This window comes from Penicillium soppii (assembly GCF_028829465.1).
Source record: "Penicillium soppii strain IBT 18220 chromosome Unknown utg000006l, whole genome shotgun sequence".
Taxonomy (NCBI): Eukaryota; Fungi; Ascomycota; class Eurotiomycetes; order Eurotiales; family Aspergillaceae; genus Penicillium; species Penicillium soppii.
In genome coordinates, this window is record NW_026643236.1 from 1,288,925 (window position 1) to 1,303,156 (window position 14,232).

General features: G+C 49.0%; 3 protein-coding genes across 3 annotated transcripts; 1 reads left to right on the forward strand and 2 right to left on the reverse strand.

The window, feature by feature from the left end:
• Positions 1-110: 110 nt before the first annotated feature.
• Positions 111-2,813, reverse strand: N7529_007861 (putative phospholipid metabolism enzyme regulator; the record flags this gene model as incomplete). Its single annotated transcript, XM_057243388.1, has 1 exon — positions 111-2,813. One exon carries the CDS (start codon positions 2,811-2,813, stop codon positions 111-113), a length of 2,703 nt encoding a protein of 900 aa, XP_057094926.1.
• A 1,531-nt stretch (positions 2,814-4,344) lies between these two features.
• On the reverse strand, positions 4,345-7,320 carry N7529_007862 (magnesium transporter CorA family protein; the record flags this gene model as incomplete). The annotated part of the gene is made up of 4 exons (XM_057243389.1): positions 4,345-4,415; positions 4,481-4,683; positions 4,735-6,783; positions 6,848-7,320. 4 exons carry the CDS (start codon positions 7,318-7,320, stop codon positions 4,345-4,347), a joined length of 2,796 nt encoding a protein of 931 aa, XP_057094927.1.
• Positions 7,321-10,497: 3,177 nt separating this feature from the next.
• On the forward strand, positions 10,498-12,152 carry N7529_007863 (uncharacterized protein; the record flags this gene model as incomplete). Its single annotated transcript, XM_057243390.1, has 2 exons — positions 10,498-11,230; positions 11,284-12,152. 2 exons carry the CDS (start codon positions 10,498-10,500, stop codon positions 12,150-12,152), a joined length of 1,602 nt encoding a protein of 533 aa, XP_057094928.1.
• Positions 12,153-14,232: the final 2,080 nt, after the last annotated feature.

A 14,232-nucleotide genomic window follows, 5' to 3' on the forward strand; every position in this document is an offset into this window, starting at 1 on the left:
TGCTTTTCGTCTTGTTACATAATATAAAAAAGTACAAAAGTGAAAGTGAAAGTAAAAAGAAAAAGGAGATCGGCTGTCGTGAGTCAATGATATCAATCTATCGCTAAATGTTATGCCGTAAAGGGTCGTCTCGAGCCCGCGGAGCGAGTATCGAGTGGAAGGCGAAGTGTTGGAATTTGCTTGGCGCCAGAAATTCGCGCTGTGTCGTTGCCCGGTGTGTCTGAGTCATCGGCATCTGGTACCACCTTGATGGTGGAGCTGATGGTTGCCGATAGGTAGCGGGAACTTAGTGGGAGTTGGTATTTGACCACGCCGCGGACTGTCAGTTCGAAGGGATGTTGGAGGACATGCTCCCAGCGCTCTGTGCCTCCTGTCTCGGTCTTATTGCCTGGTCGGCTTAGACGGATTTGTCCTTTCGAGCTCGAGGTGAAGTGATTCCATGGCGAGGATTCAAAAGAGAGTGGAGAGTCAAAGCGGAATACGCGGCCGAGTAGCATAGATTTCGGATCGCCTTCTGGGTCTTCTGGAGGATCGGTGCCCTTGTCGACACCGCCACTGACGTGCGGTGCTGAGTGTCCACCCATGGCTTTCTTGAGACATTCCACGCTGCCCATGCATCGCACGGTTTGTGAGAGTTGCCAGCGACGTCGGCTTTGCTCCACCCGCGGGAAGTAATCCGGGTCGTTTGCACCATGCTCGCGCCAGAATTTATCAGACCCAACATATCCGCTCTTGGCGAAGATGTCGACGTCCGTGTCATCAATGGTCACTGGAAACAGGTTTGGATTGACGGCCTGCACATTTAAATCAAGCATAAGCTCCTGTTCTGAAGCAAGCACATTTTGAATGGCAATGACTTGGACATCAAGAAGGGGTTGAGTTGCTGCGACAATGAACGAGGTTACACCGCCTGTTACAATCAACAGGAGCAGGAGGATGATAGCACATGAACCAAATCGGGAGAAAAATCCGCGATGTCGCTGCGCCATATACTCCATCTGGCGTAAACTGGCGCTGTTGGGTCGACGACCACCATTCCGACTGCGAACTGAGCGCATTCCCACCAGGGGTGTGCGCTCATCATCTGCGCCTTCGGCTGCGAACTCATCCATGCAAGTTTCATCGTTTTTCTTAGCACCACTCATAGTACGGTAGTTTGGAGACATTCGGGTATTGCTGTGTCGGGAATGTCGGTAGCCCGTGCCAGTGAAATGGCGTGGTGATTTCGGAGCTTGAGATTGTGGTTGCGATTGAGAAAGTGTGTCCGAATCAAAAAGATTATGCATGCCATTGCGAGGGTGGTGACGACTGCCAATATTGTGGTGTCGTGGGGTGATGGTTCCGTTTCCGTCAACTCTGGAGGATCGTGAAGTCCCATCAGCATCCGGCCCGTCACCATCAATGCTGTAAGAAGCAGTGGCAAATTTCATGCTGCGCTTGCCCGTCACGCCGTGGGAAGCATCCCGCAACCCTCGTGTGCGACTAGCCAGGTCCTGACTCGCATTAGAGGTTGCACTAGGCGTCCGGGAGTGATAACGAGGAGGTCGACTGGGGTATGGATCTGGCGGGTTTGATTCGTAAACGAAAGTCTCATCGGAGTCTGAAACATCGGCCTCATCCACCGCGTTGGCCACTTTGGCCTCGAAGATATCCGCCTTGCTTGATGCAGCGCCTGCCGTGAGGTTGTTGGCTCGGCGGTGCTTCTTCTTTTCTTTGCGGGGACGAATGGTTTCGGTGGAAGCTTTCACACGGAGCGTGCCCGTTTCCGAGCGAGAAACAGCGCCTCGCTCACCATTTCCAACTCCCATGGAGACCTGCGGGATCGAGCTGACTGTCTCTGTTTCCACGATCATGTTCCGAACCGAGCCATCGGCAGGCTTCCCACGAGCGCCAGCACTAAGGGAAGTTGTCGATCGTTGCGGCATGAGGGTTCGGGGAGTCTTCGCGGCGGTGGTGGTCTGGGGACGAGGCTCTTCCTTAGGATCGGCGGCTCGATGCTCGCCGCTGTCACTGCCACTCCCTCGATGCGGTTGTGAGGCACGCGGGGTTGGGTCTTCATCGATGCGATCCAACCGAGACTCCTCCGGTGTCATCGGCTTGGCAGCTGTCTCGCCCGAAGGTGTGGTTGGGTTGCTTGCCATCTCTTCGACTGTCTCCAACGACGAGCCTTGTCCACTATTGGTTCGAGTGGTAGCCCGGGCCACCACATTTCGGTCCACCTTTGTTGGATCCTCTGACGGCTGTGGCGTTCTTTTGTGTGAAGTATTTGGAAGGGTCGGCGACTCCACCTCGGTACGACGGTTTGCGGCCCATGATGGCATATTGGACTTTTCCGGGCTGGCAACATTGGCCAATAAGTCGACGGGAGCGGAGAGGACGAGAGATTTGACGGGTGAAGAGGAGGAACGCGAAAAGCTCGCGGATGGGGAATGTGTAGGTTGACCAGACGTCAAGCCGTTGGAGTGTCGGTTCGGGCTGGCTTGATCTTGACTTGGCTTTCGAGTCTGCGAAGAAACCCGGCTGCTGGGGGAAGAATTGAGGGCCCGCGAGGAGAGTCGGACCGGAGAAGATTCCCGAGAGGAAACGGCGGAGGTTGTGGTAGAGACGGCGGCGGAAGGGGTAGGAAAATTGGGAGTAAGCTTAGGCACCTGTGAGGTGGGTTGTGGCTGTGATTTATCGGATTGATTATCGATGGCGCGTTCATCGGCCGACCGATACGCCAGATGCGATCCTGCCGGCGCTGCATCCTTGACCACTCTGGGTTGGCCAGAGGTACCGTTAAGATGAGCCGGCCACTCGGACTCTGCAGCCATTTTGTCGAATTAGGATGAGCTAACGCGACGTCGACAAGTCAGGAGACCCAAGAGGGAGCCTCGGAGTTGGGCAGACACAGGACCGAAAAGGGTAAGAAAAAGCAAGGAACAGCGTCCCAGGCAGGGAAAGCTCGACGGTGAAGAAACGAGTTGTTCTTGGTAAGAGCGAATGAGATATCACGAGGATTGAGATGTTGTGCAGAATACGGGTTTGTTACACATGTGAGGGTGCAGGACGAATAGCCGAAGACCACATGCTGTATGCCGGGGGAATGAGGTTCTGTACAGAGACGCACGGAAAAGCGAAAGCGTGCAGGGGGGAAAACTGGAGAGATGGAGGTGTACCAAGTGGGCCGTCAGGGTGCAAAGAGCACACACATCACTGCCTTTTGCTTTGTTTCGAGAAAGGTCCAAAAAACAAGAGCGTCTAGAACGACGAAATGGAAGGAAAGACAAGATTTGGTTGGCGGAATTAAGAGCGGAATGGAGACTGCCGATCCGGCTCAACGTTTTGGCTTGACTTGACTGGGTTTTACGCAACAGTGGCGTCTATAGGCTGTTCGGTGCTGTTAGGTGCCAAATACGCCTGCAGAGATGTCGGTCAGGACCTCGGTGAAAAGTGGCTAAGAGGGTCAGGTCCGTGTGTAAAGACCAATGAACATAGACCACGTCAAGGGGGACTGCAGAGAACACGGTCTAGAATTCTTGCAAATCCTTAGAAAAGAATGTGGCATTGAAGGATAAAATAGGGAGATGTTTAGCAGAAGAATTAAAAACAGACAAGGAACAGGAACCACAAAGAAGAAAGATGAAGTCACTTGGGAAGTTTGAACCAGTTCCGGGGGATGGTGACAGGTATTTAACAAGGAAATGTGATATTATTGGCAATAATACCTGCAAGTCAGTACAATAATTAATTACTAGAAGTAAGGAAAATACAATGACCTCACCGCGCCACGGCGTCACTAACAAAACACAACGTACATACATTATGTCAGGTGTATAGGTACTAGATATACAACCTACTAATGTCCTTCTACAAAATTTTATTTTGAAACTAGAGTATACAAATATCGAGGATTCATTTTAAGGAAAACACCCCCTTTCATTCACAATTAAGCACCCCTCTCTGGCTATGTCCTTGTTTCCCTCAAAGAACAAAGAGTGTGCAGACGCCACCAAAAATCCTGTTATCAAGTAAATTTGAAAAGACATAAGCAAGAAATAAGCAGGAAACAAGTATACAGCCCATGTTTCAGAGGGCAAATATTCATTAACTAGTGTACATTGTACAGTTCTATCCAAGCTGTAAACCAATATGTAAATACCAAAAGGCAAACCTCCCAAATGCAGCAAAGAACGAACCGATACATGTACCATATATCGTCAATCTCATCTTGCTCCGACAAGCAGCGTGTTCATAGTCGGAGACAATTTTCAGTCGAAGAAAATGAAAAAAAAAATCAAAAATCCAGGGTATCGATCCAGTCGACGGAAGCTTCAAAACAAATGGACAAATTAGGTAGTCCGTCTATACGATTTTGTAGACTCGTTTAGCAATCACAACGGAAACAAGAGCAAATACGAATAACCCGGCAGTAACTAGGAAAAGGTTAGCATTTGGATATGGAAAACAGGGAAATCTTTCAACTTCAAGGAAGACATACTGCACCAGAACCAGGTCAAACTGTCAATTTCTTGACCGGGCACCTTGACGTTCATTCCCCACATGCCGCAGATGATGTTCATCGGTAGCACAATAGTACCGAGGACAGTCAGCTTACCCAGCACGTCGGCAGTATGTTCCTGCCGTTCGTTCATGAGGATGTTGATCTGAGCCAGATAATTGGAATGCGCGCGGGACAGGATACTGGAGGGGGTCAGAGATGCGCGGAACGCCTTGAAAAGGGAGAAGGCTTACGTTTCGTAGTGTGTCAAATTGCCCGTCATCGTCATAATGTGATCCTGGATATCACCCAGATACAGACCGATTTCGGACTTTGGTGCTACCTCCCACTGTTCGTTGCAGCGCTTGGCAAAGCCCTTGACTACATCGGCCTTGTTGCTGAGTAGTCGATACAGTCCCATGACCTTTTTGCGGCATTCGCCTACCCGTCGGAGCATCTCTCCGGGGGCGAATGAGGGAGGCACGCTATCACTTGGCGAGTCTTCCTTACTAGATGAGTGCATTTGCATGATCATTTCGTCGATCTCATCAACCTCGTCTTCAATGGCTTGGATCAGCGGTCCGAAAACATCGGTAATATCGTCGATCAGGGCGTAGGAGATCCAGTCTGAGCTTAGGATCAGGTAATCCATCAGCTGGCGGATGCGGCGTCGCACATTGGCTGGATGGGGTGTTTGCGAGAAATGGAAAGAAATTACACCTTCGCGGAACACTACCACGTACATGTTCACAGGCTCGAGATAATCCTCGCTGTTTTTGTCCTGTTCAAACGTGCGGTAGTTGACGAAATAGTAGCTTCGGAATAGCTCGACTTTCTCCCGAGCTTCTTGCATCATGATGTCCTCTGCTGTCAGCGCGTGAATACCGAACGCCTTTGCGATCGTACGCATCTCTGCGTCTGTTGGGGAGAGAACGTCGAGCCAGAAAGTCGGCCGAGGACCGTACCGTTTTGGTTTGGGCTGGCCGGGGCCGAGATGAGTGTTCGATTGTGCAGGCGACAGTTCGCGGGCGGAGTCAGCGTGCCCTTCGCTGATCACAGACAAACGCGAGGGCCCTCTGACAGGGGGAGCATTGCCAGTAAGAAGGTCGCTTGTAGTCTTTCCAGTAGCGACCGAGACATTCTGAACTGTCATATTAGGGTTGGCGTTTGTTTGATGGCCCTGGCCTTGGCCTTGACTTTGGAGATCCGGATGAGAGGCCGGCTTATTACCAAGGTTTTGGTGGTTTGCCGGATTATCAATGAATGAGTCCTCTTCATTATCTGAATCATCTGACGAATCCTCCAACTCTGGGGGGTCCGGAATGAACAAATCTCGGAAGCTACCGCCTGGCTGTACCAGCTCAGAGATAGTCTGGGCGTGAATGGTGCTCGGGAATTCTTCGTTGAAGTAAGTGAATCGATAAGGTGCTTCTTCCTCTTCGCGTTTCCAGGATTTATACTGTGGACGCAATCGGCCTTCGATGAGCATCGGCTCACTGATCTTCTTGACTCGGAAATCCCCGTTGCGTCCCTCTTTCTCCTCGCGACTCCATTCTTCCAGTGCGGAGAGATCGGGCCACCGCCGGTGTCGACGTCTTCGACGTTCGCCAGCTTCTATGCCCATCTGCCTCGGCCCCTCGTCTCCGATTTCTGATATTGTCTCGGTGGGGAAACACACATCTCCTTCTGCCGGCAATGCCACAGTCCGGCGTCGCCGCAATTCCTGGTTTGGAGAAAGCAGCGGCGATCCAGGTGAAGAAGATGGTGCAGAATGGGGGTGTACCCCATTGCCGTCAATATCAATCAATGTGTCGTTGAGAATGTTCAAAGAGTCCCTGCGGTTCTCCATTGATCGCGCCAGCGTGAAATCCCAATCAGCCCCGGTGACCACTGCATCGTCGTAGTTCATCTCCGGTCCCAGCTTTGGAGACCCGGGGATGGATGGCGGATTATTGACATCGTAGTCTCGGTCGACAGCTGGAGAATAGAGGGGGCTGCGGTTGTCCTTTGGCGAGCACCCGGAAGAGACGGTCTGGACGGAGGGTTGTCGAGCACGAGTTGAAAACATACTCGGGCGACTATCTGTTCCATAGCGATTGTGGCTTGAGTTCGATCGCACCAAGGGTGTCCGATCATTGTCCTCTTCGTCGCTATCGTCATCCTGGTACTGCTGGCTTCGTCCTGCTCTTGGGGTATTGCGAGATTGTCCATCGTTCGACCGGTAGACGCTCGAGAGTAAGGAGCCGGGGCGCAATGACGATCCAAGGCGACTGTCACGCCGAGGTCGCATCATAGGTTGGTCGCTACGCAAGACAATCATTAGAATTCAATGTAAATCTCCAACATCCACAATCCAGGTTCACATACCGGTGATCCAACAGGGCATCGCTCTCTAAGCTTGTATTGCTCAAATTCCGCCCCAAATTGAAGAACGACGTAGCGTCCCTCGAGGTTGGCCGATCGGCCTCCATTGAATTACCTCCCGCACCTGTATTACGTCCAGGGCTTTCATGGGGTTCCTCGCGATCGGGTGGAATAAAAGACTGGTGGCGGTTGCGGCGTTTGCGATCGCGCTTCTTCTTGCGTTTGGAAGACTTGGAGGGTTTGCCAGCATTATCAGCGGGGGGTTCGAAGCGGGTCTCGGTCTCGTTGGTAGTCTCGGAGACGGATACCGGAGCAGTGCCTGGGGCCCGACCGCCCATTGGATTACATCTAGCGCTGTTATCAGCAGATGGTGGGTAATCGCTGGGCTGCCGGCGTTTTCTCGAGCTAGAGGAAAGCGAGGGGCGAGGCGGTCGGGCGGCTACATTGCCTGGTGTCGGGGTCATGGGCGGATCCATGACAGCTTCGATAATTGGGCAACGATCGGAGTTGGGTTGTCCCCAGTATGGAGCAGTTGTGTGCTCAAACAAGGAGAATTTTCAGGAGCTCATCAGCCAATGGGGTCTGGCCAAATCATACAGGATTCTGGATCACAGGAATGCTCGCAGCACGCAGTAATTCCGGCTTTCCGTTCGATCTTACTAGCGCTGTTGATCACGAACCGACATCGGGCATGGCTGACAGCGCACCCAGGAAATTCTTGTGCGTTGTAGGTACCCAGGCACACGATTCAAGCTCCAGCTCAGACCGATGACGCGGGTGGCGAAGCAAAGTGGAACGTGACAAAACAAGAATCGTGAGGTCCTCTGAGCGCAATATAAGAAAAATTAGAGCAATCGTACATATATCGATACAAAGAAGATGAAGTTCTCCAAGGTCATAAGAAAAAAAAAGCCAACAAAGTTGGGAAACCCTTGGAAGGCTGTTCCTAAGACAGCAGATGAGGTCAGCAGGGTCCAACGTGGATCTATAAAATTTGTAACACACAACGCACTCGATGTGTATTATATTGTAGCCTGATATAATTGAAGTGAAAAATGCATTGTTTGGCCTCGAATAAGCAGGGGCATCGCTTTCATATAGATTATTCGGGGGGAAGAAAAAGTCCATTGGCGCGTTAAGTATTTATCTCCTAACTCAATTAAACAACTTCCCCTTCACCGGAGATTTTACTACCACATCGGAGATGTAATCACACGTTAAAGGTTTCATGTCCTATCACCTATACTTTCTTCAGGCCTTTCAACAACACCCCATGCAAGCCTCTGCAGCGGTAGATGATGGTCAAATGCCCGCATCAGGGCTTCGTCATGCGTCCGACACGGCTGACATGCAGCAGCAATATCAGTGCTAGAGCCCCCGGATAGAGGAGCCTGCCCTGGACATCGCCCAAGCAAATCCGTTAACACCAGTGCAATGATTCATGCATTTGCAAGACGTAGAGACCTAAACGCCACGATTGGTGAGCTATATGTGTAATTCTCGGTTGCAACATCGAGATTCTCATCCAGGTCAATTTGATACAACTAATGGTATAGAAAGCCACAAGCCTCTGAACATAAGTACCTAGGTTAAAAAAAGCCAGATCTTTATGAAAAAGAAAATGGACCACTGCTAGCGTTTGATAGCTCTCTCCCAAAGGTATCTCTCACATGCCCAGAGACCCTCGATCATTAGTGGGCTCCTCGCCCACTCTTCCAATGGCGAGAGCCACTTCTCATAGTTTTCTTTCCCAGATTAAGACTGACCTAGATGAGGGTCAAGGTACTTCAGAAAAGCGTAAATCGTGTCACCTGTCGTGCACAGGGGCTAGTCTGTCTTTGTGATTTACATTGCGCCAACAAAAGACGCAATGTTCACCTTGTTACAAGCCATCATTATGACCCAAAAAAAGGTCTAAGCTAGATCTTGCTTCCTCTTAGGGCTTCATGTGAAAGGAAGGAGCGAACAGGATAGGAAGTATTCCATCCGGCGAAATATTTGTGAGTTGCGTACCAGGTACCTAGGTAAGTATCTATTGTAATTGAATTGATTCGAAGAACAGAACACTTCGGTATGAGAAGGGTATGTGTCAAATATCTAGTTGGACAAGGGATTTATAGTAGAAGTTCCGACGGTTGGATTCCTGTTTCTGTATATTGCTTCCCACTGCAGTAGTCGAGCTTTCTGAAACCGCGGTCGAAGAATTCTCTCAGACAAAGCTTTATCACTATGTTGTCGACTCACTCCACTTACCATGCCCCACTTACAGGCCATGTCGAAGCATTTTCCAGAGAAGCAGCGAAAAGAATATATAAAATGTACAACCACGTTCCCCTGCCTCTTACTCTCCTTGTGCTACTCAGTAATTTCCAAAAACTGCCGCCTTTTTATCTATATCAATGCTTGCTAAGCATAAACAAGTGCACTATAGTTAGTAAAGGTGAAGTTACTAGAAGGTGATTATCCTAAGATCACAGAGATGAAAGTAGAATTGTACATTCTGCACGAGAACTGAGCTGATTTCTATGTTACTGGAACTCTGATGCTCTTGGATATTTGGGATACTTTGTGGGTATAAACCATGGGCTCTTGGTTTCATCAGGAGTCTTTTACCCCCGGCATCGGGACTAAGTGTATCCGCGAGCTCGTGGAATATGCGGATATTGGTAGGACGAAGATGAAGGTGATTGAGAGTGGTAGATGCTATTACGTTTTACCGACCAGATATAGATATCGAATCTTTATACAGTACTTCAAGCTGGTACCACGGTATTTCATAAAGCAGGCTTGATTGATGCCAAAATAAGGCTCACTATAGATATATGATTGCGTGACGCCTTAACATCTTTTCTCCTCGCATGAAACGACTTCGAATGCTCTGGCAAGTGACTTTCTAGTAATAGAATATCTCAATATAATGCCCGAAACACAACGTACTAACCACGTCGCCGGCAAAACTCCGGGGCCCCGCGTTGCCTAAACCTTGTTCAGACTTGGCATTCGTACAATATAAATAATGAGAGACTCGGGAACTGATTTCGGCTTATAGCTCGATGTAAGACCAATTAGCTTTCCAGCTGTTGTGCCGAAGATGCCAAACCACAGTGATAACCGAACCCGAGGTCCGGTGGGATAATTATCTGTATGCGGGGAACCTTGCAGACTATTATCGGACTAAATATTTAAGTCGCAAAACTTGAATAAAACACAGCTAGTGATGCCAATCGTAATATTTCAAGCCACATACCCCTTATCCGATGTGGCTGCAAGTTAATTTAAGCTTATTAACTTGACTTTCCGTATTGTAATTACAATATGCAAATATCGAATAAATTCTCTCAGGAGTAAATTTCCACCGTTGCTGACATCTCTAAAGCGACAACTTGTGGTATATTAAGGCACTCGTCTTCTCTGAAAGTGCCGAGCTACGATCCTGGCTGCTCCACCTTCTGTAACCAAATCTCGCTTCCGCCCGTGTGAGATGAACACCCCCACCCAGTGGATTCATTAGTCCGATCTGCTGTTTGTTATTGTTTGCATGGACCCAGTATAAAGCTCTGCTTGCTCGCACACCTTAAGTTTGAAGCTGTCGATCAGTGATATCATCTTCCTCAATCTTCTCCCTGAGCCTCGGCTCCAACTCCGTTTTCAAAATGGTCTCCTCGACCTCAGTATATCTCTTTGGGCTCTCTCAGCTCCTGACTACGGCCTCGTCAGCGAACACCGGTGCGACAAAATCTTGCACGCGTGATGCGTTCGCCTCTCTCGGTCTTCCGAACATCAATGTTCTCTCCGTCGATGCAAAGCTGGACCAAGCACACTGGGATGTAGACGATACCTTGAACGCCTATCCTGTTCAAACGGATAAGACTGTGGAAGTTTGCCAGCTGACGGTGAACTACACTCACCCCGGGTGGAATGATAAGGTCACTACCTGGATTTCGCTCCCGGTTGATAACTGGAATGGCCGCTTTGTCGGCATGGGCGGTGGTGGCTGGACCATGGGTTCTCTGGGTGCGCTCAGCCAGGCCGTCTTCGGAGGTTATGCGGCTGCTTCCACAAATGGTGGACATGATGAGTTGGCAACCGTCAAGTCTTGGGGACTGGCTAGTGAAGGGAATGTAAACTGGGCAAACATGCAAGACTTTAGCTCCGTTACTCTGGACGAGACTGCCTCATTGGGAAAGGCTGCTACCAAGATGTTCTACGGAAAGCCACACAAGTATGCTTATTGGAATGGATGCTCTACTGGAGGTCGACAGGGCCTGATGATGGCTCAGCGATATCCCACTCAGTATGATGGGATTTTGGCTGGCGCGCCTGCCATCAACTGGGATAAGTTTATTCCTGCCGAATTCTGGCCTCAGATGTTGATGGATGTTCTGGGTAAAGTTTTCCGCGATACCAATGAATGACCAATTGCTAACATATTCATGCAGACTACTACCCCTCAACTTGTGAATTAGAAGCTATCACTGAATACGCAATCAACGCCTGCGATGAGCTCGATGGGGTCAAAGATGGCATCATTTCCCTGCCAGGACTCTGCAAGTTTGACCCAACCACCGTGATTGGCAAGACAGCACAGTGTGTATCCAATAATAGCACTATCAAACTCACCGCCAAGGCCGCCAAATACGTTTCTCTCGTATGGGCCGGGCCGTCAGACGCATACGGATCCTCCCTTTGGTATGGACTCTCCCACGACGCACCTCTCACCAGCCTAGCAGGCACAAACTGCACAACACCATCAAAGCACTGCAAGGGCGTGCCGTTCCAAATCTCCGCAGACTGGCAGCAGATTTTCCTTTCTCGGAATTCTTCAGTAGACTTATCAACAATCAACTACGCTGAATATGTTCGTCATTTCCGCCAGTCCGTCAACGAATACAGTTCCGTCATCGGCACCCGCGATCCCAATCTGACAGGATTCAAGCAGGCGGGCGGTAAAATGATTTCTTGGCACGGCATGAAGGACCAGCTCATCTTCTTCAATGGTACTGAGAACTACTACCAGAAGGCCATGGACATCGATGCCAATCTTCAGGATTACTATCGCTTTTTCGCGGCCCCTGGTGCTGAGCACTGCAAGGCTGGCATCGGATTCTATCCTGGCAGTAGCTTTGAGGCTCTTGTGGATTGGGTTGAAAATGAGACTGCTCCGGATACACTGCAGGCTATTGCTACACCGACTGCTACTGGGACTGCTCAGCTTCCTTTGCGCACGGCGAACCTGTGTGCGTACCCTAAGATTTTGACTTATGTTGGGGGTGATGCTAGCAAGGCGGCTTCATTTACTTGTAAATAATTCGGATTGTGTTTGGGGGTTTCCTGATTCCACTTTGTATAATGTTCATTTAGCTGTCAGTTATATCCTGAATATAGTATAAGATCTTAGTTTAGCTCCTAGCTTAAGGGCATACCTAACCCCACAGCCGTTTCTATTTATTTACGACTTTTCAAATAGCAAAAGGCCGGTAGTTGCACAGGTGATACATCCGAGGCACGTAAGAACTGACAGCCAGATCTCAATCCCTATGTGTTCAGAATGCAGCTGAAAGCTGCTACACAACGTCGAATTTAATGGTCTATATGAACCATTCCAGATGACTCCAGGAGCCCCCGAGTCCGGCCCGCTAGAGCCACGTGTGAGACAAATTGTTGAGTAGTTGGCCATCTCGCAGGGTTAATAGCCTAGCATAATCAAGGATGAGGATTGGAATGGCTGAATGTCTCAGCGCAGCTTTGGAGGTTCGGTGTAATTATATAAACGGAGTACATTCCCGAGGTCTCGTGGTTTCCATTTCGATATTCTATCTAAGCTTTCCAATGTCTATCACCTACGTAATTATCTCTTGCCATGACAGTCCTCGGTATTCTCTTTCCTCTCATTGCTGTTGCTCGTGCTACCCCAAGTATCGAAGCATCGGTATGTTTCATGAAGTTGGAGCAAAGACATGAACAATGCTAACAGTATATAGCAAGCTGCTATCGGTGTCCGCTGTGCTGTATGTACAACACTCATCAGTCTTGTCTAATTAATGAAGTTTAGTTATGAGATTACAGTAACTAAACTTTTTGATATAGTCAGTGATTGTGAGCGTTTGCCCGTAAGAGTAAGTATTTCGTTCAATAAATGATTTGAACCAGACTTCTGACCTTGTCCTAGCGCTCTTACACTGTGCACTATCATCGGAAATACAGGATTACGTCGTGTGTGTAAGCCGAGTAAGTGTCCACGGGTTTTATCCAAGGAATTTACTGTGCTAACTAGATGTCTTTTTCCTTTCAGCAAACCCGTAGCCCTCCATCTATTCAACAAGGCTGTAATCCCAAAGCGCCTACGTCAGGTTCGGATCTAGGGTCTCCTTCTGGTAAACCCTCCTCTGACTGCATATGTAGTTTACCGAGAACAGTCACCCGGAAATAAAAGAATGTCTGGAAAGATGTCGGTACTATATAGCCGAGGAAATATACTGTCAATCATATAGCTAATAGTCAAGACAGCGAAGTGAACTGGTGATTTTTTTTTTCTTTCTTTCTTTTTTCCTTCTTTCTTTCTTTCGGGTCAAAGTAGGCATACCAGTGATTTAATGATTCAAGAATAGCAATTCCATTTCCAGATTTGATCGGGCCATTTGCCATCTCCTAAATCTCTAGTCATAGATACCTCGAAGATTTCTGGCCCTTCCCCAGTGTTCAATATTCTCCAGCCACCCCCCTATGCCAGTCGGCTGACAAGATTGAAAGCCTTTGGCCCTATCTGAGAAAGTCGAGCCAGTCTCAGAAAAGAATTTCCAAATCCATTCCCGGGGTTGGCATGTGAGTAGAAGTGTGGGGGTTTCTTGCCCCGGGGTTCCTAGGGGTGATTGTCTGTATGGTTTCAAAGCTAAATAAGCTCTTCATCTATGCGGAAAGAGTAAGGTTCTTTGTGACCCGAGGATCTAGATCTAGAATGATTGCTTACCTGGAGGCTGTTGGCTCGATTGATCCAGAACATCGTTGTGATACAAAGCCCAACGTCAAAAATATTCATAAACGTACATCGACGTGTGATGACACAGCGTGAAAATCTATCGTCCCCGAAGCGTAAGATTGGCATGTTCTTGTTTGTGGCTCTCGGGTCAGAGTTTTGACTAGACTCGGTTGCCTCAAGCGCTTTGACTAGCCATAGGGTCACTCAGACAGGGACAGATGGCCACGTTTCCAACATATGGAAGCAGCATTGACCTGGAATCCGGAGAAAGTCGAGGATTATTATAATTACGTGGGAAGGGACCGTCTCGAAGATATTTGGTGTGCAGGTAGGAAGTTTCCGAGGAAAGACTATTTGCCTTAAAGCGCGTAGTCAGGTCATAGTATTATGCACCATCGCGAAGGTGAATAGC